The sequence below is a fragment of the Helicoverpa zea genome, chromosome 16 (genome assembly GCF_022581195.2).
Source record: "Helicoverpa zea isolate HzStark_Cry1AcR chromosome 16, ilHelZeax1.1, whole genome shotgun sequence".
Classification (NCBI taxonomy): Eukaryota; Metazoa; Arthropoda; class Insecta; order Lepidoptera; family Noctuidae; genus Helicoverpa; species Helicoverpa zea.
The window spans coordinates 3,087,022-3,111,842 of NC_061467.1; the positions used below are offsets into that span (position 1 = coordinate 3,087,022).

Sequence of the window (24,821 nt, forward strand, 5' to 3'; positions counted from 1 at the left end):
AAAATATTACGACTTGACATCACGATAAGAAAGGAGAAATGCAACAAATGTTTTATGAAAGTCTGTCAAGTCGTAAAAATCGACATCGTGCAATGGGCCTAACCCTGTGCATGCAACACGACCGTGTCTAAACACGTCCGCGGCTGCGTGGGCGCAGGTCACCGCGTTAGCGCTTATTATGTTTGTCGCGAATAAACTATGCAGAATTATGCGAAACTATATTATAGTATGCCTTTTTGATTGTTGAATTGTGAAGAATTTTCGAAGGTAAACGGTAAATATATTATAAAAAGCTGCACCTACCACCCACACATCACCCATGGTAGACTGGAAGAAACGCCTAATTCCCCATTTATACAATAAAAGTATTAAATAAATAAAAAAAATATTCTGGCTGATTTTATTGGTTGGTGGACGAAATAATATGTATGAACTGTGACTGTGTGCGTTAAAATAATATGTATGAACTGTGACTGTGTGCGTTAAAATAATATGTATGAACTGTGACTGTGTGCGTTAAATGGACTAATGGTACATTCGGTCGTGACGATGCGGGGTCCAAAAGTCAAATTTTTACACCGCAATTAGCTACATGTTTTCAAATGACAGAAGGTTAAATGTTGTTTTACAAAAAACGCTAAATTATCATCACCGTTAATGACTACCGTTTTTTACTAAAACTTTCGATTACCCAAAACTATCCCTTGATAATCGAGTCAATAGCAGAACTAATTCGGAACAGTTTAAGGCCAGCGTGGGAAAGAGGCCCAGCAGTGGGTGACGGTGACGTAACCCGGAGTCAAACCCGGGACCCGACCGTAATCCCACGCGTCCGCGACTTTTGACCGCTGCGCCTACGTGCAAATCTCTTATTTATAATAATATTATGTTTTGTAAAATGTCATTCGCAGTGTTGCACCATCTTTTCATAAGTTGCTATATAAGTATATTAATTAAAATGAAACATGAAATTCTAAATCTCCGGAGTACCTAACCTTTGTTCTGTACACATTTTCAATGTAAAATAAAGTTAAATAAAACCTTTCCTATAGGGCAAAGTACAGCCAAAGTACCTCCTAACGAAAAAGAAAAAAAGCTTATCAACTTGTAAACAAGATAATTAAGTATCTGCTCTAGGGAAGATGTTACTCACAACATATAAAAGTATCAACAACTTGAAGTTGTATAAACAGCTGTAATTAATCAATTCGTCAATTACTAACCAACGCTTCAATTGAATTCGAAACTCAAGCACACTTTCCCAAATGATTGATTAAAATTTACATCAACAAATAACCCTTTTCCATCAGCCATTTCTATAAGTTTTATTAATTCAATTTACATTTATTATGTACTTAACGGGGACTCTTCATTTCAAAATGGCCGTCTGACAGTCTGCCGATGTCGTTTCATTTCACACCATATTACATTAACTACATATTTAGCATACGCCACGCGACAGATTTACAAGACATATTGAGATGGAAATCACAAATAATAATGTTTACTGACACCACAAAAGGCCCTTTTGAATGCTTATTAAGCGTAATCTAAAGCTACTGGAATTTAACATGACAATGATTTGAAAGCTTATTTTATACTGATTACTTTGGGTCCAGTGTCGTAAATTAATGTTGGAGAATATAGTTATTTGATTTAATAGGTACAAGTGCTTAAACATAAGCCATAAAGCTAATTGAGATTAAAGTCAAGCTACTATTCTTTGGAGATTGAGGCCGCAATCTAATTATGTCAAGTGCTAGTTTGTTATATAAATCTATGCTAATACCTATTACAAAGTGGAAGCTTTTGTTGGCTTAAACCTGCTAATCTCGATGAAATAAGTGGTCCGATTTGAAATACTTTTTCAGTTAAATAGCTCAATTATCGAGAAAGGCATTTTTTGCAGTGAGCCGAATTGGTTCCCACGAAAGGAAAAACCACTTGCAGAAGCTAACACTGAAAATATCTCTTCCATAAGTACACTCTTTCTCTATCCAGATATGTACCCCACATGATGGTGGGGTCAGCTTTCCTTATTTTTCTTCTCTACTTCGCTCTATCCGTGACGTCGCTCTCTTCCATTTTTCCATGCAAAAATTTAAGATAGGAAAAAATAGCCTATTAGTACACGTTACGTACTAAACAGGTAATATACGGACGTGTTTATCATCACAAGTAGGTTTCTTAAAGCGAGATCAACTCTAAGTAGCCGTTACAAATTCTCAGAACTTTTCGTAGAGTATGTGGATTTAATAAATAAAATATATTATTATGTGAAGACTAAGTACAGAATGAAATGTAGACATAGTTATGTCTTTAATTTGTCTTTAACATGCATTGAATAGATATCATAGAAATATATAGTAAATTAAGTTTTAATATATCAACTAAAGACCAACCTTCATGATATATCAATCAATATGCGCCTTTAGAACACTTAGATTAGTCCTGTATTTCATTAAACATGTATCCGCCCTCGGCTGCAACCAATAAGACAAAGTTTACTTTGACAATCCTTTTCTTAACATCTTCTGAGATAGAAAATCTCAGAGATAGCCAAGCAAGCCAGGAAGATTATCATGGCGTACAAACTATTAAGGTAGCAACACTGACCAGGGTCACTAATCAAGACCAATTCACCACGCTCCGTCTTATTGTAGTACAAACTAACGGTTAAAACAACTAGTCCTGCTGTTAACCAGGATTTTAGATAATTATTACTCTTGTGAACGTAATTTTCCGGTTAATGAAATACCTTATAGATAGCAAAAGGGACTGAACCTTGTAATGAAATATTTAGCTCGATAAAGTTAGTGTAACGGGAGATAATCGGTTCGAAGTGTTGGAATCGATTAAATGCTTTTATTGCCAATGTAGTTAGCGAATGGGTGTTATTAAATTGAAATGTAGACTGTATGGGTGGCCGAATTTTAGGTTCATTGCAAAGTGATGACGATTAATGAAAGTGATATGAAATTTAAAGATCACATGATGCTTGTGTAAGGAGAAGAAGTAAAGCAACCCATGGTCTTCTTGAAACAAATGACAGTCATCTTATGTAGAATTATGTAGCAATAATTTCGGTCGATGGAGTCGATAGAGAGCAGTTATTTGTTACGTCACTATTTAAACGAAACTTAACCATAAAAATACAAAGGCCATACAGGTGAAATCTTAACATACCTTTTAGCCTACAAAAAACAACTACCGAATGTAATACTACCTAAATTCTTGGAGTCGACAATAGAAAACCAATTGGCAGTCAGGCGTCGGCAGCCATTTTTCTAAGAAGACAACTGACGCGTACAGAATCGCATTAACCTTTGGGACTGCGACAGATTTGCATGTGTCCAGCCGTCGGGCACTCGTAATAAACGAGGTTGAAATTGAACGAATAGAAATGTAAATTGAAGGCAGGCTGGGTTATAAATTTTGTTCGTTATTAACTGGATGGCGGGTAGCCGGAGGTTTGAGCCTGGTTTGGGCCATCAAGTTGTTTTGAAATCTGCCAATTTGGCATTACTAACGTGCCTAGATATTTTGTGCTTCAAATAAGTTAGGATAAATTAGTTATACTAATTATATTATTTATTATTTATTTATTTAATTAAGGAAGCTTCACATGGGCGCTCAACATGGGCTATGTTTTATCCGGGTACGAGAAGAGGTTTCCCCAGGACGCGGTTAAAACCGTCTGTACCAGGTAGTCAGAGGCATGTTTACATACAAAAATTCTCTCAACTAACTCTTGGTTCCTGAACAAGAATCTTGTCTACGATACAAGTTAGAAGTATCTGCCGTGTAGCACGCAATCCCGTGACACGGGGCACACTACCTGAATGCTCAATAGCTGTACCGAGGATCTAAAGAATTTACTATTAAACTTACTACATAGTTTTGCTTGATAAACAAATTCCTTGCTATACCTAAAATTGCATAATTATAAGTTGATTTAATTTAAAACAAAATTGTCTTAGAATAATTTCTAAACGAAATTAGTTAATTTATTTTCCAATCATTTTATTTAATTTCTATAACAATGCGCTGCATAACGAGTTTAAAGGAAGTTTTAGACAATATTTGATACAAAATTATGAATCGCATCCCGAATTGTAACAGATCACTCCACAACAACAAACACACAACAATTTTCCTCTCAACCACACTGAGTTCACCGCATGAGCGGCTACCACATACAAAAAATACCTCCACTACAAAAAACAAAATCCATTGCCGGCCACCGCCGTTTCAAATCTGACCTTTACTTATCAACCAGTTAATGGACGGAGATTATCAGCGTTCACATTAACATAATCCTTACCCGACCTGTCTAATAAACTTTCACTCTGACGTTTGTCAAGTAGGTACAAAAACAAAAAAGTTTTGATACAAAAAACATTGACGAATCGATGACCTCCGTCCGTCGCGAAAGTAAATAGGTATAGATGTTTGGCTTGTTATATTTCTGAGAAGTAAATTGATAGATTTATAGTAAATTATAGTCTTAATTTTATTATAATCTATTCTTAATACTGTAATGCTGAGGTTAGTTTGGTTGATCGTTTTGATTCGATTGATCTCTTATCTCAGAAAGGACTAGTCCGATTTGGAAAATTCTTTCAGTTGTATATAGCCCACTTATCGAGAGCATCTAGTTAGGCATATTAGATAGCTTACTTTTTAAATAACATTAAAAGATCTACGTGACTACCAAGAATTTAAATTACCTTATGTTTCCTTTACCTTATGTACATTTAAAATGAAATAAATAAAACCGGCCAAGTGCGAGTCGGACTCGTGCACGAAGGGTTCCGTAAATTACAGTTAAATCAACCTATCTCAAAAACTATAAGAGATACTTTGATCAAACCAAAAATCGTTGAAAGAGTTAATTAGCATGCATCACCTCTATTTTTTTTAGAATTTTATACCCCGTAGTTATAAAAATAGAGGGGGGGGGACATACTTTTTACGACTTTGAGAGCTGATATCTCAAAAACCGTTCACTTTAAGAAAAATGTTTTTTAGAAAACTTTATATCATTTTAAAAGACCTTTCCATTGATACCCCACACGGGTATGTACATCGAAAAAAAAAATTTCATCCCTCAGTTACATGTATGGGGGGCCCCACCCCCAATTCTTTTTTTTACTATTTAGTGTCATATTTTTGTAGCGGTTCATACAACACATATTCCCATCAAATTTCATCACTGTAGTACTTATAGTTTCCGAGTAAATCGGCTGTGACAGACGGACAGACGGACAGACGGACAGACGGACATGACGAAACTATAAGGGTTCCGTTTTTGCCATTTTGGCTACGGAACCCTAAAAAAGTGCACCGACCTCATCGTTAATATCACATTTCCTTTTTTTTATTTATTTTGCACTGTAGATCTCTGCAGAGATTGTCTATTACATAAGTAGTGAGGTATTATAATTAGACTGTTTTTTGTTATATCTAGTTACAATAATTGATTTCATGGTTTATTTGAACGGAAGTTATTCGTTCTGCTATTCTAGAAATTGATGATTTTACAATTGTAAGCCCAGTTTTGATAGGAATCATTAACTAAGTCTTATTTTTTCTTGTTTCAGGTAATTTTGGATGTCACACAGATTTATTGAAATGGAAAATACAAACTACAGTTTCAGGAAACCCTTTTTTTCGTCTTCAAGAGACTGATTAATTTATAAAAGAAATACTTTGGACGATGACCCAAAAACTCATACATAGCAATTTTAGCAGTTCCTCTGTAAAGAGATACAAATATGTATAAGAGATTTTACTAATAAATATAAGTAAAATATAGGGATAAGAACGCACATATCTGACTGACTATGTCTGCGTGCTTCATAAAGGTAGGTTCACAACACCTACGAAAGTACCAACTGAAATCACAAACAAACTGGTAGTGTGGGCTCAGCCTTACTCATTATAACAAATGACAATCAAACCGGGGTGTAAACAGGCGTTTTAAATCACAACCAGTTGGGGCAGCCGAAATGCCACGAAGCGCGTTCGGCATTCCTCGGCACGCCTAGCCTACGCACCCTGTGACCTTCTCAATGCTAATCGGCGCGCGCGCAGCCCACAATAAGACGGTACGAACGGGCTCCACTGCACCCGGAAATTATGGCGACCTTAAGTTTTAATAGTTTGCGTTTTGAGCGTATTGTAGGAAATGTCTTGTAGTTGATTTTAAAATTGATTTTCTTGTGTGGAAAAAATTGAGAAATGTTTGTGAAAATATTTTTAATACGTTCACATACTTAAAAAGCTTAGTTGTAAGCTTAATTTTTTCAAGTAATGAAGCTTTTAAGGCTAGCTTTGAGAATACCGATACATTTCTAACTACTCAAACGAATTCAAACTAAAGTCCCCATAATCCCGACTCGCAATAATTTAATAGAAAATCTACTTCTCCCATATCGGTCGGAGCCAAACTAGAATTGTGCAAAGGAACAATTCTATCGAGTTTAGGGTATAGAAACGTAATGTGGGCGCAAGTCGGCGAAACAATGAGCTCGCTGCCACTCGGTGCAGTGCTGCACTGCCCTTACATAGAGACCTTAGAGCTTTAAACTACTGGATACGCCATTGCCATGCCCTCCCCTCCCCCAAGGGTACAAAACCACTGCTCTTATTCGCGTATACGGTCCAGTTTATCCTTCTGTTGTGCGTAACGATGTCATCGAAAATGCATGAGTGATCTATCATTTGCTCGAAAAAATTACCGCGGCTCTGGTACACAAATGGCTCCAAAAGTAACGTGGAGGGTTTCAATCAGTATGAGTTTGACAATCCCTCTGCACTCACAGCGTAGAGATTCATTTTTAATGATTGCCCACCAAAAAAATTGCTATCACTCGCACATAATCTGCTGTACTTTTTCGCATAGAAAGTGCTAATGGCGGCTCCGATAGATTAAATGGTCTAAGTTAGAGCTTACACCGGCGTCTGTATTAGGAACCGCGTAATGTATAATGACGTATGAATCGATGAGTGTTGATTGGTTTTCATAATACCTACAGTACTGTCGGTGTGGGCTGAGAACAGTGTCTGTTTAGAATGCGTTTGGTTGCGTAAAGTGTGTAGACTATGTTGAGTTCACGTGCCTTTGTAAAGGCTAGGTGAAATAATACTAAGCTTGCTGAGTGAAGACCCTGGATGATTCAAAAATAAGAAAATCAGGTGAGAGTTTTGACTCTCATGACGCCTCTTATAGACATTAGGTATTCAGCAAATTACATAAAATCAATAAGAAAATAGGAAACATTGATCAAGAAAATAAAGGAAAACAATGTACAAAGCCTACTGGAAGAATAACTCTCTTAAACACAATTAAGAGATAATGTAGAAACCTGTTTTCATATTTCTGTTACACACTTTCTACGTAACGCTAGTGACAAATGTTACAATTGTAGATAGCACTAAGTGACAGCCATTCTGTAACATAGATTATTAAGACATACGGAAGCTGTGCCACGAAAGGAGATATTATATAGAGTTGAAAGTCTTATAAAATTACGCACAAGAAACCAGGAAGCCTGCAGTTTAAAATTGTCTCCCAAAAACAAAAAGACAGCACGCTGTTCGAAATCCAAACGTTGACTTACGTGACCGCAGCAAATAAAGCAAACTCTAATAGTGTACCTGATATACCTAATACTATTAATTACATTGAGAAAGCTAGATACATCAAAACACGAGCTAAAAATAATCTCCCAGCAATAATAACTCCTTCTAAATCCGAGATAATCGCGACACCGACGCGAACGCAACACGCGGCACATACAGCATTCTGCTCCTGACATTTGTCACAGAGACACTTTTTACGTAAATCTTAAGTCACAAGCAACTTTCGTTGTCTGTTCCATATTGTTTATACCCACAACTCCACCATAAAATTGTCAAATGATAATCTCAGAACATAATGGTTATTTTACACTTTATAATATTGTCTTTAAAATTGATAATGGCGAATGTATAGGCGTTAGAGGGAATAAATAGATTGTTTGACAGACACAGCGTAAAGTAAATAAATGATTGCCTAGCTGATGATAATCTTGAAGTATTTTACACTTAAGACAATTGCGGTTATCGGTTATATATTAGTAGCTGGTTCTGAGCCTTATACGGAGAACTGATTTATAAACGGAGATGAATTTAATCGGCAATATTTTAAGCGCAATAGTCGACTCGGTGATAGATAGTATTTGAGAATTAGATTTACATTAAATGCCTTAAAATATTAAACCGAAACGGACTGCATCACATAAAATTTTATGACAACTGGATCTCGCATTATGTGATCCATTTTTTAAGTGTTTTCTAAAATATGTTTCGAAATTAATTCCATTAGTCACTACAATAAAGTATAATAGACATAACATAACTTAAAATAATATACAGTTCCTAAAAAGACCCAAATGGTCCCATATACCTTTGTTAATATAAAAGCGAGTTTATTAAATCCGTTTATATTGACACCTTTTCTTGTAAACATCCAAAGATACCTTTTTAGCAAAAAAAAATCAAGATTTACATCCAAATAGATTGTACAACCATACTAGTGAAATGGAATTGATATAATAAATAAAGATTAACCATGAAGGAGAAAAGACTAGCGGAGATGCCCTAACGCAGGTAGGTCACGCGCCTTCAGGTAGGTCAAATACGTCACGACTACGTCACGGCAGGCGTGGCTGGACACCGCCCATATACCGTCCTTTACATCAAACTGACATCTTGTCATGGTTGTATTTTTACCACAATTTCAACAGATTTTATTTGTTACTCGATTTTTCGTTAGGGCATCTCCGCTAGTCTTTTCTCCTCCGTGGGATTAACGTATACTTTTGTCGTAAATCGGTATCATAAAAACAACATAGATATTTTGCATAAACAAATGTGCTTATTTTACATTATTTTCGTTGTTGTTTAAAAATATTTAGCGACCCAAAAACCTAGATTATTGGAGTTAATTCAATTTACTTCTTCCTATCGAGTGAGCTGCAGGCTTCACCTAACAAGAACTTGGTATCCGAGATTTCTCAAATTATTTATCGAACTCAGAGTTGATTTTAAAAAAATACCCTCTATACTGTTACGCACTTAATTATAAAAATCTGACATAGACTCAAAGTTGAAGAAAAAACTTTAAGGGAATTTAATAAACGCGACCAACACATAAACAATAGCTTTTAGTTCACATTCCATTGTATCATCAGTAAGTATTGGACATCGGCTATCTAAAATACTTTCTATAATCCGACGCCTCCGCGAAAATTGACATAAACGTCCAAATCCAGTCCACTTACTTGTCACGGGTGGGCCATAGATTGAGCGAATAAATGTGTATTTATAAATTAGTTGTAAATTAAGTATGTCCCTGGGTGTTACTCACATAGCTGAGAACTTAGTTTATCTATCTAAAATCTTTGAAAATATTTTGGTATTTTTTTTAAATAATAGATTTTATGTTATCGTAAAACATGTCGTGAACTTAAGATATTGATAAAGTTAACACCAATTTTGTATTCTGTTTATGACGAAGCACCTATTATTATCTTACATTTTAGCTAACAGAACAAATAAAAACCGAAAAAATATACCTACGTTTACGTTTCACATGTTATAGTTATACCTACAACAAAATCGCTGTTTTAAGAGCTCCGCCGTACAATTTTGACAGCTCATAAATAAACTGACGTGGTATCAGAATGTGGACTGCGGACGGGTCAATTAACGTGGAATCCACGAAATAATGCGGTTTTACTTATATAATATATGTAAAGAGAGCTTAAGAATATAAACTGTGTCGAATTAGACAAATATCATCATCTAGCTAAAGCATTAGATAAAGTATTTCAAAGAATCTTAAGTTATTCACATTTTTTTTTACTGATTGTAAATATAAAAGGCGTATTAATAGGCGTAGTCTTTTCAAAACTAATCAAATGCTAGATTTTCTAAAAAAATGCTTGTGTTCTTTGAATCTGGATTGTAAACAAAATATCTTCGGAGTTATTTTTGTCAATTCATTGGAGTGTAAACTTTTTATTCATTATTTTGAAGACTTGCATAAAATAGTATTGCGTAAACATTATCTTAATATAGTATGTAATCTGAGTCTCAAATCTATACATCAACAATTTATAGATTTGGAATCTAGATTACGTATTTACGTAACATGAAATGCCTTATGCTCAGATTACTTCAACACGCACAATTTTGAAATATTTTGCTATAATTGGACGAACTTCTCCGGATATTACACAAACAAACAAACTAAAACTTACTTCCATGCTTTTTATTCTTAAAATAAACTACTATGCATACTATCATTATAGGAATATCATCTATACGCGATTTACCACTTTCCGAGAAAACTTCCATTACCTAGATAAAAAGATGCGAATGACCACATGGAAACACCACGAATATTCAGCCAAATTTTCCTCAAACAATTCAATGGTTTTAGCATGATAGAGTAACACACATACAGACAAATCCTCCATTCTATGTTTACCAAGGAATGTAATGACAGACAAACAACAGTAATGATGTAAAATATGCAGTAACACAAGCCTATCCCCAAAGCACGCGGTTTCGCCACAAGTCCGAGGGTTAGCAGTTGATCCCTCGACCTCTCGAGCGCCTGCCTCTCGCTGCACCATTGTCGTGTAAGTGTTAGAAAATGTGGTCTTGCCTTCTATTAGCTGTGATAATTATTGATTTTAATGTAAATGGTCAGAAGAAGATTGTTGATAGAAAACGTATCTAGGCATAATTATTTTGTTACGCAATAAAATTCTGTAGAATGAATTTGTGTTTTTGTAGTTTTAATTATTTTGAAACTGCCTCGGCTTTGCACCGTATGGAATAAGGAAGAATTGATAATATTTTAAAGAAAAACGTCTGAACAGTCAACATAAATAATATTGAATGACGTTTACAATATTGAGATTTATTTTAAAGCGTAATATGCATTCGTAATAAACTTATAATACCATGAAAACTACATAAACATTATCGTCATTTTATAACACATGTTTTCTCAGAAACAAAGTATCGCATAACTATGAAGAGAGTGTTAAACAAATTTCCTTAATGGGAACACATATGTCATTATTTATGCACCAACACACTACAAAGCCTTACATTAAATTATATATATTAAGTATACATATAATATAAAGTGCAGCTAACAATACAAATTCCTAACCTTTATACTTGTGCCCAACTGACCCCCAACCTTCACGACAGCAAAACTATTCCAAGTCCGCATAACTAAAGCAATTATTCACTAAAAACCTTAATTTATGTATAGGTCACATTTTCTATTAATGTTCGTTAATAATAGGAAATACCATGACGGACATTATTGTCCTGATTTGGTAAAAATCCGTATAATTTTAAAGTTTCGTTGATGTTGTAGAATGTGTTATGCGCCCACGCGTCGAACTATTGTGATTTTACCATAAACGGTCGATATAGAGCCTTTAACATATTGAGTATACGCCACGACAAGGATCATAAAATAATATTTGAGTCATTCAGAGGCACACAAGCATAGATACTGTATAGTATTCAAAAGGTAAGCTAGGAAAATTATTATAAAAAACGATATAAATCCGTTATTAAGTAATTTTAACATAATTATTATAATTCAACTATAAAATTAATTGTTTCTTAATTATAGGCATTTTTAAAACGGATTTTAATATTCATAAAATTATTCATAACTAATCATTAAACTCATTTCATCTAAAACGCTTCGAAAGAGAAATTCTATTGTGATTGTGCAAAAAAAGATTTAATTTGCTAATAACCACCAGAATTATTACTTTTTTGAGTTTCTAAAGCGGATTTAAAAAAGCAATACTTACTGATGAATTTAATAATAAAATGCCAGTGGTTTGTGGTTCCAAGGAATTTGAATAATAAGTAAACTGGATCTACCAATCGAAGCCCGTTACATGATTCGGATATCGTTCACCGATCGATACCTAACGTAAGCTCAATATGTTATCTTTTATAAATCTATAATGGCGGTAACACGGTAGCTAGAACTTCGAATCTATGCATAATTTATGAACGAATAATTTAACAGAATATCGACCTTATTATGTTTTACAATGATTTACGAAATAAATAATAATTGATGATCATTTAACTTTGTTCGGACAATAATGGCTTATTAATAATATAAAATAAATTAATAATAATAGATTATTAATTCTGAATTGATTAACGATGAGCGGTGACAATAACATTACCGATTTTAGTGTGAATATGATAATGATAGATGAAAACGTCCCGTGGAGATTAAATTGATTTTATGACTTTTGTTGGATACAAAGATTGAATATAAACAAAAGCATTATTCACCTGTTTTATTCTGTCATAAAATCCCATGTACGTATATTTCATTAAGATGATGTATTTCGTTATTATTTACAAAACGATTTTTTGGAAACTCGATAAATTAATATACTAAGAATTTGAGAAAAGTATATTCATAGTTTACCTTAATAACATGTTCAGAAATTAACTACTTCTTACACCAAATAATAAGTAGCATAAAATCCAGTGCACAAAATTTCATTTACATCAGTTCAGTAGTTTTGGTGTTTAAGCCCGATAAACAGGGACAGGCGGACATTTACTTTCGCACTTACGATTACAATATCAGTAAGACTTAAACACACAGGCAGGTATATCTTTCCTTGATATAATCAGAGGACATAACACAAAACATTCTCAAACAGATATATTTACAACGCAATTACATACAGATTTATTTCGCGACCTCACCAGTTTATTGTAATAAAATTATGACATAATTATGATGTCTTTTTAAAACACGGAGTATGGAAAGTTGAGCAGAGATGCCAGAATGCAGGTAGGTCAGGCGCCTTCTCCTAGGTCAAATACGTATAGTGGGCATAACCTAAACGATCAGTTACGAGTGAATTAATGAGTCATTTTCTTTGTTTATGACATCTGACAACGAATTTTTGGTATTTACCTCTAAAAATGGGCGAGTTCCAAAGAAGGCGTATAAGAGCGGAGACAGTAATGTGCCTCGTCCCCTGAACTGTTCTACTTATTATTATACTTTATTAGGAGACTTTGCATTATGATATCTCTGCTCATTTTGTTCTCCATGTAACAAAATATAAAGTATAATTACGTCAACATAATTGGTGTGACAAAATCACCGTCGTTATGTTTTATTTATTTTATTGACAATAATAATATGTTGACATAATAATTATTAATTAATTTAAAAGTTTAATGTTTGATGTCTTGATGAGAGTGGGTAGATAATATCAAATCTGTTTGAAAGTTGTTGCACAATTTCCGTTATGTAAACTTGTTAATATTGTTCTAAGTTTACTGTGCTATAGTATCGGGTATGCCTAGAGGCCTAACTGGCTGCGGAATATTATTGGTTTCTGATATCTTGTATGGCAAAAAAAACTGAAGTATTACTTTAGCTAGGTTACTATTTTTAATGATCCATATACAGCTGTATAAAACCTACTTATGCTCATCCGATTAGTTTTTAAGTTACTGAACTATTGAAGTAAATTTTTTTACGTCATGTAAATATGTAAATAAATTGAATTTGAAATTAAAAGAAAAAAATATATATTAAATAAAAATATACATATATACGCGGTTCAATCGAAAACCCTCTTTCTTTTTGAAAAAAAAACATCATAAATATTTGGTTGCCTTAATCATACGATGCCAAAGTACTTGTCTTCAGTATCAAAAGTCCAACAGTGTCACTTAAGAGCTAATGTGACGACATTACGCAAGTCTTTCACTGCGTTTACACAAAAACCACTTGCGTTCCAAGTATTTAACAAAATGTTCTGGTTTTACAAACATTAGGCGGAAACCACACTAATGTAATAACGACTTAATTCTGCGTCCAAAGGAACGGTGGTCGTATATCATCAAATGTGTTTTCCATACAAAAACTGGACGGTTTTAGTTAAGCTTAAGCCTAAACGTCTCATTTCACTGATTTATATGGACATGTTAATGCACTCAGTTATAGTCGTGTATAGTTCGGTTAATGTCGCGAATCGCATAATCACACGACTTATTAAGCATAGATTTATTTCACTGAGTTAAGGATTCTAGTGTTCTATCATAAAATATGAACTGCTGTATTATTTCCTCAAAATCTATAGATAAACAGAAAAATAAATAAAACAAATACCTACAGCATTCAATCCATTGGATCAAAAACTCATTTTTCAAACCAACCAAAAAAACTACAACACGTTCCGTGACACCCAACAAAAGCATAAAAAGGCGACAATTCACTCCAAAGCCTATAAAACTCCCACATCAATTAAAACGCTCACGTGAACTCGCAAACAAAACACCACGTGAATACTATACACCAACTACACTCTAGCTATACGTCGCTATATCGCTTCTAAAGCCTCCTGGGGCCGCGGCCACTACCTGTGAGTTTTTTTTGTCAAAGGTCCGATCCGTCGGGTGACTCGGGTCGCCAGTAGGGACACGGTATCGAAACAAAAGTATCGATATCGTACTCATGAGTAGAATCGATAACAAAGTATCGTACTCATTAAAGTATCGAAACAAAAGTATCGATACTTCAAGGTATCGAGTACTTTTTTAGATCAACATTTTCTAGGTCAATATCAGTTAGTAAATAATGTCAGTTTTACTTCAGTTCAGCAGGACATAAAAAACAAATGGTATTGGCACACATATTTAATAGAATAATAGAAAAATGGAATGAATGAAACAAATCGAAAATGTAGCAAAAGGAAACAATATTAAGTTATTTGAGGTATACTAAAAACTAGCAGTGTCCCACAGTTTCACCCGCGTAGTAGATTAAAGATCCCATTCCTCCTCCGTAAAGTCACTTAAAAATAGAAGTTTGTTGAGCCTTTTTGGAGATAAGCGGTTTCGATTTTTTGTGATGGTACTTCCTGCTTTAGAAAATAATCGTTCTGAAGGTACTGACGTCGCAGGGATTGATATATATTCTCGTGTCAATTTATATACATAATTTTGGGAATACTACTTTCATATCTTCCTATTGTTTTAAGGGATCTACTGAAAGTGGTGAAACCTGTACCGATAAGTAGTAGTGAGCTAGAAAGCGCTGTTAAATTAAATTCTTCATTCGATACGATACCTGGGAAAAAGTACTTATTGAGTAAAAGTATCGAATGCAAAGTATCGAGTACAAAAGTATCGGTATCGAACTGGAATGTACTCGATACCACAAGGCATCGATACTTTTTTCGTGTCCCTAGTCGCCAGTGTTCGCGCGCACCTCGCCACGGACGCGCGTACCGTTCCTATTTCAAACGCACCGTAATATCCCGACTACCCTAATAAAATCAAGTTTAAAAACTACTACAGTGATGTCAGATGACTTCGGTGATCTAATTTAACTGGACTTTTTAGTGTTGACTTTTTCGTTCAGTGTCAGGACGTAAGGTTGTGACCTGTGATGTCATTGATCAGTGATTATAATTTTGACATTCCATATTCGATAACTTGATGTGTTAGTGTTTGTTTATTTTATTGTTTTAACTGAATTTAATTATGAACTGCAGTGTTGATAAGTGATTTCGTTTATTACTTACATTTGACTTGGAAAACTAAGTGGGTGTTATTTATCAGTGACAATAACATTAAATACTATTATTTTAATACCTTCATCTTTATGTGTGTTTGCTGTGATTAGTAATGTACCTGAAAATGTACATAAAATCGGAGAGGTTTTATCAACAGCCTGACAATCAGGCGCTGAAGGAAGACAGGTGTTTCTCAGACTATGAGGAGGAATTGGATGACCGTAAGTTATTTCTTTGTACCAGCATATATTTTAGTTTATAATATAATAAATTAGAAAAGTTTTATAATTACAAAACATAGAAACAATAATAAAATTGTAACGTAAAATTTAATTTTCAGACCTCTTTCGTTCCATTTCCGTAAATTGTATTACAGGGGAAATAAGTAATTAGGATAAACTTAAGTTTTATATACTAACAATAGATCGAAGTTAACGATGAGAATGTATTCGATGTAAGTTTTGTAAATTACTATAAAATACTTCTAAATTAATAAACTAATAATTTCTTAAAAGCTTACAACAAAAAGCTTATCGAGCTATAATTTTAATTGCGAATAAATTATAGCTAATTACAAATAAAATAACTATAAAATGTTATTAGTATATTGCGTTATGTCAATAATCAATTATTATTTGTTTCGTTTATAAGTGTGTAATTGAGTATAAAATAAGTTGTCGCCTGATTCAATAAAATTGACAGCTCTAAATATTCGGCTCGTTGATGTCTTTTGTACGCGTTGTCATGCCGACGGAAAGTGACAGAAGTGACTGACAACACTGATAAAAATTAATGGTGTTACACAATTATTATTATTCCGCTGAATAATAAATAATAAGTATTCGGCTAATTATTTATTTATTAGAGAAACTAAAAATGACATAATGTTATTATGAAAATAAATTATTCGAAGTAGATGCATAGCGTCGCATTTTGGTAAATGAACGCAAACATATAAAAGAAAAAACTAGGAAGGCGAAAGAATTAACAATGAAACTAAAAAGCGCAAATTACCTAAACAATAGAACTTTACTCTGCTTTCTTTAAATATAATCCCTCACGTGTGCACAGAATACTCCGCTTTTTAAACATACCCATAAAAAGTACACAAAAGCAGAATAATCCCATACTTTCGAATTTAATGGTAAACAGGTAAACGCGAAACGAAATCCCTATGGTCAACCCTTATCCAGCGAAGGGTACAAAGAGGCCTTTGGTCCTTTCGACCAGACCAATTAGGGACAAAGAAAGGTACAGGTACAAAGGACCAGGAGATTAGTTCAAGAGTTTGCTAAACAATAGGGTCAATTGTTTGCGGGATTTCGATTTCCTGTTCGGACTTTTGGACCCTCCGCGCTGTTACCTTAAAATTTACGGATTTTAGATTTTGCAAGAAGGAACTATTTAGAATGAATTTGGTCAACTGTAATGTCTACTTAAAGTATTAATTTGTATTATCCTCCATACGCAGTATTGCCTTAGTTTTATCAGGTCTTAATATCTTCGGTTTCAAACTGTATCATAACTTTCAATAAAGTTACGGACACAAAAGCCTTTAAACTGACTTCAAAACTGACGTTTCTCGAAGGTTGTCAAAGTGAAGTGATGGATTATTAATAGATTATTGACAGAGGTAATTTGGGGGTAGTGATCCATTATGCACAAGGAAGAGAATATTCTAATGCAAATAAATATTGCAAAATGCCGATGAAACATTTTACAGATATGCTCATTATCAATTTCATGACACCTAAATTACTATTTTTTTCTTTTTTTTAATTGCTTATCAGCAATTGCACTTTAGTAATAACACAGAAGCATCAAAAATTATTTAAAATAAAACAAAAGAAACTACATCAATAAAAAACAAGCAAATACAAATCCATATGAAACACCATCATTCACGCAACATCAAGAGGGATGTTCTCAACAATATTTATTAAAACATCTCTCGAAAATCCCAAAGACTTTCAAACTACCGTTGTACCACATTATTTGTTGCACGCATAATTTACTTCACATTCCCACATTGTACCCCTAACATTTCGACCCCTCAAAACTACCCCAAAACAGGACAATTTCAAACCTTACGTTTTTTGGCATAAACTACTCTAAAATTACCAGATTTTTTTTCGCAAAATTTCCAAGAATCATGTACCTGTTTCAAAAAAATGGTACCTGACCTTACCTGGGTAGTATATTTTTTTCAAAATGGGCAGGAAATCGCGACAATACGGGCGAAACGGTCATAGTTTGGGATAAGTGCGCATGAGTTGAACAATGGCGCGTATCTATTGTAAAGTACGATTGAATCGTAAAACGCATTTTTGGAAATGAGTCACGCTGTTTGTAGGTGTACAACTTGTATTACAATTGTACTCGGGAACTTTTGAAGCCAGTTATCTACATCTATGTATACTTAATCTATATATATATAAATGAAACCCGCTTTCCGTTGTCACGACATAACATGAAAACGGCTTGACCGATTTGGCTGAAAATTAGAGGGGAGGTAACTTAGACCCGGGAGAAGGTTTTAGGATAGTTTTTGTCACCATCCGGCTACGGGACGCGGGTAAAACCGCGGGCGAAAGCTAGTATGTAATATAACGCTGAAGAGACTGTATGTTTGCTTGAACGCGCTAATCTATAAGAAATTCACATCATTTCCAAATTCAACTACATAAAACTCAAGAATTGGTCAAATATTAGTAATATAGTTGTGAAATTCCAGATATTAATTTCGAAGTTAATACTCTTCGATTAATGAAACACTGATAATAAAATTTAATACATCACGAAAGTCACCTTTTAAATAGGAATCGAAATACTATAAATATACTTAAATGTTACGAAGGCAGGTAACTAACCAATAAAACCTAAAATGTCTGTATCAACTTATCATGACTTTAATAACAAATTAAAATTATAAAAAGCCATTAAGCAAAAACTTAGTGCTGAATAAGTTTTAACCTTAATTTATACTAATATAATAAAAAGGAAATATTTTTATGTCTGTATGTTTGTACCCTAAAGACTCCAAAACTACTCAACCGGTTCGAAAAATTATTTCACTGTTGGAAAGCTACACTCTTCCCAAGTAACATAGGCTATATTTTATTCCTGTAGGGGCACTAGTTTTCATGGGACAAGGGTAGAACCGTAGGAAAACGGCTAGTGTTAATAATAATGTACGCATAAACTTTATTACACTGAACATGTTGATGTATCAATCAAGTAAAGGACGTCTCCTTTGTACTTTAATTTACAACTAATTTAGCTATATTGTAGCAAATCAATCAAGACATAAATGCTATCAACTTCTGCACAAGATCTTTTGCAAATGTCGAAGTTTTTGCTGTGATGTATTTTGGACTTTTATATTTCGTATTTTGGACGGAATAAGATAATATTATTTTCCAATTAAATCATCACATCAATACACTTTTCCCGCATCTTAAATTGTATATTTCCAAAAAGAAACTGATCAAGAATATTATATTACCTAACCCATCAAAATTATATGAAAAATAATAAGCTCAAAATTTGCTACTGTTTCCAATTTGTAGATAGTAACACTGTTTTGTCACTTCCAAGTATGTGAGTGTTGCAAGCCTTCGTAATAAAAGATTTATAACATTACACACAACACGTTTTTACGAGTATTAGCGAATGATAAAATTAAACATGACTTTAATTAAAAAGAAGTGTTGCCGCATGTTATCTTCGAACTTACTTATAAATAAAGTGCACCATTTATTGCAAACCTTATTTATTTAAATACATTAAAATGTTAGGTCTTGATAATCATGTTTATCTTCAGATTAGCTGGTAACATTAATTTTACTTTGTTACTGAACGTCTTCGGCAGTCGTTACGGGAGTCAGAAGCCAGTAAGTCTGACAACCAGTCTTACTTAGAGTTGCCCGGGTGTGTGGGTTGTAAAGATCATATAAGCAGTCGCTCCTTGTTAAAAACTGGTACTCAGCTACCTCCGTTTACCCTGGAAACCGACCCGACGACAACATAGTTGGGAAAAGGCTAGGCAGATGATCTTACCTTATTACATAAGACATTTTATTTTATGCGAGTCAGCAATGTTCATACTTAGATATTACAAAGCCTAATATTAATTTTATATAAGTAGGTGCCTTCCCCCATAAAATACCTTCGTCAACGTGTCACAATAAAATATGGGTATTATCAACAAAATGATAGTAATTTATATAAAACCCCACAGACAATTATCTAAACAAACATAATAGCTCGTTATTCAAGGTCGAGGTCACTTTGAGGGCAAAAGGTCGTTGGAAGAACTACAAGTGCATCTCTGACGCATTCTCATTTATATAAATTAGTCGATGCACTTGCAATGTCAATGTGAATTGAAAATAAAATTACACCATTGTCTCGTCATCTTGTAGTTATTTATTATTTCCTCAACGGTTTTACTTTTGGGAAAACTAAATACAAAATATAAATAGCTCGGTCCAACTATTTGGTTCCTTGTCAAAATATAATCCGTCATCGACTATGACTATGATCATTCAACCATTTCAAATTGTTTATTCGCAGTAAAGATATACCTAAAAATATTTACTAGGAGATTATACTTCGTTACTAACGTATTACCTTTAGCTACTCTATCTGCAAGGATCATCAGAGCACTCAAAAGATATTTTCAAAATAAGCGGCCCAAGTATAATAATAAAAACTCAACAGACAATATAACGCACAAATTAAAAGCAACACTTACGTATGTAAATCTCTGTAAACGTAAAAATATCCAAGGTCAAGTTGAAGTTCGAGGGCAGGGGTCGTGCGATGAGCGCTGATTCATTCGGGCCAAAGGTTGAGCGCCTCTGACATTTCTACGTAATCGCGTAACGGAACATTCATACACAATGTACAGAAACGTAATTGTCAATACAGGATTGCTTACAATACTGTAAGTACAGTTAATTTTTGATGGATATTGGAAAATATTTAGCACGTTGGAAATATAAAAAAAAAAACTTGTTGGAAAATTGCTGTTTTTCTTCTAAACGACGCAAAAGGTTGAAATCGCAATGTAATGGATATTTTAAAGCTATAAATTTTGCTTGATTTGTCTTCTAATAGAACTGTCGATTGCTTTGTTTCGTGTCATAAGCAACTTACGGTTTCTCTCAAGCTTATTATGGTACCGTGGTGATAATGCAAAATTTTACTGCATTGTGAATCCGACTTTAGGCTTGAAGGTTAATTACGCTACAACAGAAATTCTCCTTTTCGCCTATTGAAATTCTTCAATTCTCTAAGTAAATTCCAAGCAAACAGAACTAACTTAAAATGACACACCACTTACCTTAACCGAAACCATACGAATCCTCAATTTCCCCAACAAACCAAAAGTTTAATATTTACACAAAATCGTCATCAATCAAGGTCAAGTTCAAGGTCACACGGGTCGTGAGACGCGGGTTCGACGCCTGTTGATTCACAGCCGGTCAAAGGTTGGCCACCTCTGACATTTTAACGCGAAACGTCAAGCCAACGCAAACGAGTTGACTGCAGTTAATGCAGAAATTAATTAAAGAAGCTCAACGTTATTGAATTGTATGTTTCTGTAAATCTTGATACTTTAATTAGGTACTTTATTTTTAATCAATAATCATGCAGGTAATTGTTTTACAGCATAAAGTATTTCAGTTAAGTTAACCACTAAAAATAAATAACCTTTAAACATGTTAAAGGAATTTGTATTTTTGTTACTGCACAGAAAAAAAACATTACGTTCATACGAATGACCCCTGTAACCTTACCTCATATATTTATGCAAATCGATATATCATTTAGTTTAATGCTTTAAAGATTTGAGCGTTTCCATGTAAATGTTAAACATTTGTTTGCTTAAACAACTCTAATCTGCGTAGATATGGGTTTTTGAATGCTCATCTCAGTTAATGAGCAGTAGGCAACGTTTAAGTATCAAAGAGTATGACCATCTATATTTTATTATTACCTCTTTGACCTTCTGATGTTCTCACAGTTTTACTCACGCAGGTCGTTCGAAGTTCAAAAGTTCATTTGCCATAAAAAACTGTTTACGCGATTCTCGATTTCTGTTTGGTTCTCTTTTTAAATTTAAATCGTGGCTACAAAAAGTTTCGTTTACTTTTTTTATTACTGGCTAAAAGAAAGCGGGAAAGTCTAATTATTTTCTATTGTTCTAAAATTGAATAAACCAATAAGGAAAATGGAAACTTACCGTCTTACCACAAAAACTTTTAAACGTCAGTTTATGCCTTGTCTAAAAAAATGTCAAATTATGACGTTGACATATGGTTCATTTTGCAGCCAAAATTTTATTAGACAAGTGTAAAACAGGGTTTAAAGTTTTTGTAGTAAGGCCCAAAGAATTTAATGTCGAAGATAAAACGGTGTTCGATTATTTCTATACTTGTGTTCTGATAGATTTGATGGCTTTGCAAAATCTGGGTAATTTAACAGTAGCTTTTCAGGTCACTACGAATTCGATCGTAGAAATATCTAGGTAGCGTTAAGTTAATGAATTAGAAAACCTTTTTTAACATTATAGAATACCTAAAATAACTTTTACTGCTCAGTTTTTGCTAACTAAGATAGCTAGTTTAAAATGTTGAAAGAAAGTAAACTTAACCCGTCAATTTCTACGTAGCGGACAATATATGGCCGTTCAGAAGCCTTACGCTTACCGCATCACATTTGTCACGTCCGCTAGGCGGTGGCATTGTCGGTACAGTGGCGCAAAAAAGCCTTTTTTCTCCACTGTACGGTATAACACCATATTAGGATTCAATGTGCATCCAAAACATTCTTAATCCTTAAGAAAAAAAGAAAAAAGAATAAGTAGTACCTACCGACGGATCTCGAAAACGTTCGAATTTTAAACATTGCTAAGGCTGTTTGCACACCGCACTTCGATGCAAAATGAATGAACAAAGGAGGTGCTTCAAAGTTTTATCGTGATATCTTCGAGTGTGTCAATGGGTTTATACCCAACGGTATGACCAGCAGTTGTTGGAATAAGTCGTGTAGTCCAGGTCGCTGGTTCGAATGCAAATACGGGTTAATTGCAGATTCACAACGACCCCACCTTTAGAAAACTGAGGCCTGACTGGAATTTTAACTCGCTATTCAAACTTTTTGTTGTGTTTAAAAAGTTTTTTTTTATAGTGATGCGCTTGTGATGTAGTTAGATGTTTGCAGTTGTGTACACGATATTACTTTGGTTATTAAATCAATATTTACTACCTCATTTCATGTTTCTAACAGTGTTTTTGTCATACCACCAATAAGAAACTTAATTAAATATACTTCATCTTTTCAAAACATATTTCGAAATCCTCCAAAAAGTACTTACTCCGAAAACGCATTCCCGTTCAAAGTCCAGTTTATACTCGTAACCCTTACACAAGCTACCACACAGGTGCTCTCTCGTCCGGTTGAGAGGTTGGCCCTCCAACCTGTAGGCAAATGTTTTCCTTTGGCCACAAACGTTTGACCACACGTCAAGGGCACTCCTTATTAAAGGGCCTAGTGGTGGGACGTGACTCTAATATTGTCGACGAGCTTCAAGTGTCAAAAATTCAAAAGTGGAATTTGTTTGTGTTTAGAATTAATTTTTTGTAAAGTTTCGTAATCTGTTCACATTTTATGATACTTTCACATATTTATGCATACTTCTGTGTGAAGAAACATTTTAGTTGGCTAGGTATTAACCAAATCACATTTAACTAAACAATGATAAACTAACTGATAAATTGTAGTTTGCACTGCCGGCCGAAGTCATGGTCAATAAAAAATATTATGATGTATAAATGCAATCAAGGAATAATCAATTTCCCAATCAAAAAGTAATATTGTTACTGTAGCATACTAAAAAACACCATCATCAACTTATCGATAACTCCAACTGATCGACTCACCACATCACTACGGAGATGTTCCTCGGAATCTTAACGACGAACAGTTTAGCGCTAAGCAGGTGACGTATCTGTCAATGTTTGTGTAAGTATGTAACATTCGTTTGTGTACCCCACGCTTTGGATGCCATCTTAGGTACCCACATACCTCCTTGCTTTGTTTTCGGAGCGGTTAAAAGAGGTATAATGTTTGTTCGAAGCAAATGTTTTGAAACAATGGTAGCTTTTGAAATGAATTTATGATAGTCCAGTTTTGTAATTATTGTGTTGTTGTAATTTCTGCACGTGCACTATTAGACGATAATCGTTATCATTTTGTGATTGGTTTTATGTATCTCTCATTGTATCCAAATTAAATACACCTAGGTAGGGTAACATTTACTCGTCAGCGCCCTATATTGATTGAATTAAAACAACCACTATGTAAAATGCCAACTCGCAAACTTTTACTTACTTAATTATTGAATTTATAATTCTTACAAAAAAGCAAACATTAATATTCCTCCATCAGAGATTACTAAGCCCTTAAAACCTTAAATTAACGCAAATCAAACAAAACTACAAAATAATTAAAATGTTACCTTGTTTGTACCACGTACCACCTCCATACCATAGTACCATAACTTACCATTGCAATGTACAAAGTTAGGCTTGTTGTACACAAACAAAAGCATTCGTGCAACGTTATGCTGCTCGCCTTACAAGGCCGCTACCTGCGTCTGCGCAGGTGGCTGATTAGCTATCACAAATACTAGTGCGTAATAATAATTTAGCCAGTTCATTTTGGTTGATATTGTACGAAAATTGTCATTGTACAGAAATTATGGTAGTTTTGGTGTAAGATTTAAGCTTTCGAACAAACCTCAAGTGATTCTATTTTGTCGTATTTGGATTAAAATAAGCCCAATGGCGCAGTTACTCAACCATTTATTTGTACAAAAAATAATCGAAAAAATTCTCTTCTTCTATCTTCTCTTTAATGATCTTTACTACTAATTACGATCTTTCTATACTTCCCTAGCAGCAACCTATTGTTACTGCATTTAGTAGTTTCGTAGTTTCTCATGCGTTTTCCATCCTCTCCATGCGTTTTTCATATGTCTTAAACGCTCAATAATCATATTTCCCTGGAGCTCACAAAAGTGCTCTCTAAGTACAAGGTATTTAACCAAAAACATCACCGATATCTACTCAAACCGTTCCACAAGGTCGTCAC

The 24,821-nt window shown here is 34.1% G+C and overlaps 1 protein-coding gene across 1 annotated transcript in view; it reads left to right on the top strand.

Annotated features, from left to right (window-relative positions):
- The first annotated feature begins 15,381 nt into the window (after positions 1 to 15,381).
- LOC124637279 (polyhomeotic-like protein 3) overlaps positions 15,382 to 24,821 on the top strand; it is a 64,973-nt gene continuing 55,533 nt past the window's right edge. Inside the window, exon 1 of the mRNA XM_047173622.1 lies at positions 15,382 to 15,880. Within this exon, the coding sequence (XP_047029578.1) occupies positions 15,772 to 15,880 (109 nt within the window). The 5' untranslated portion in view covers positions 15,382 to 15,771. The remainder of the gene's footprint in view (positions 15,881 to 24,821) is intronic.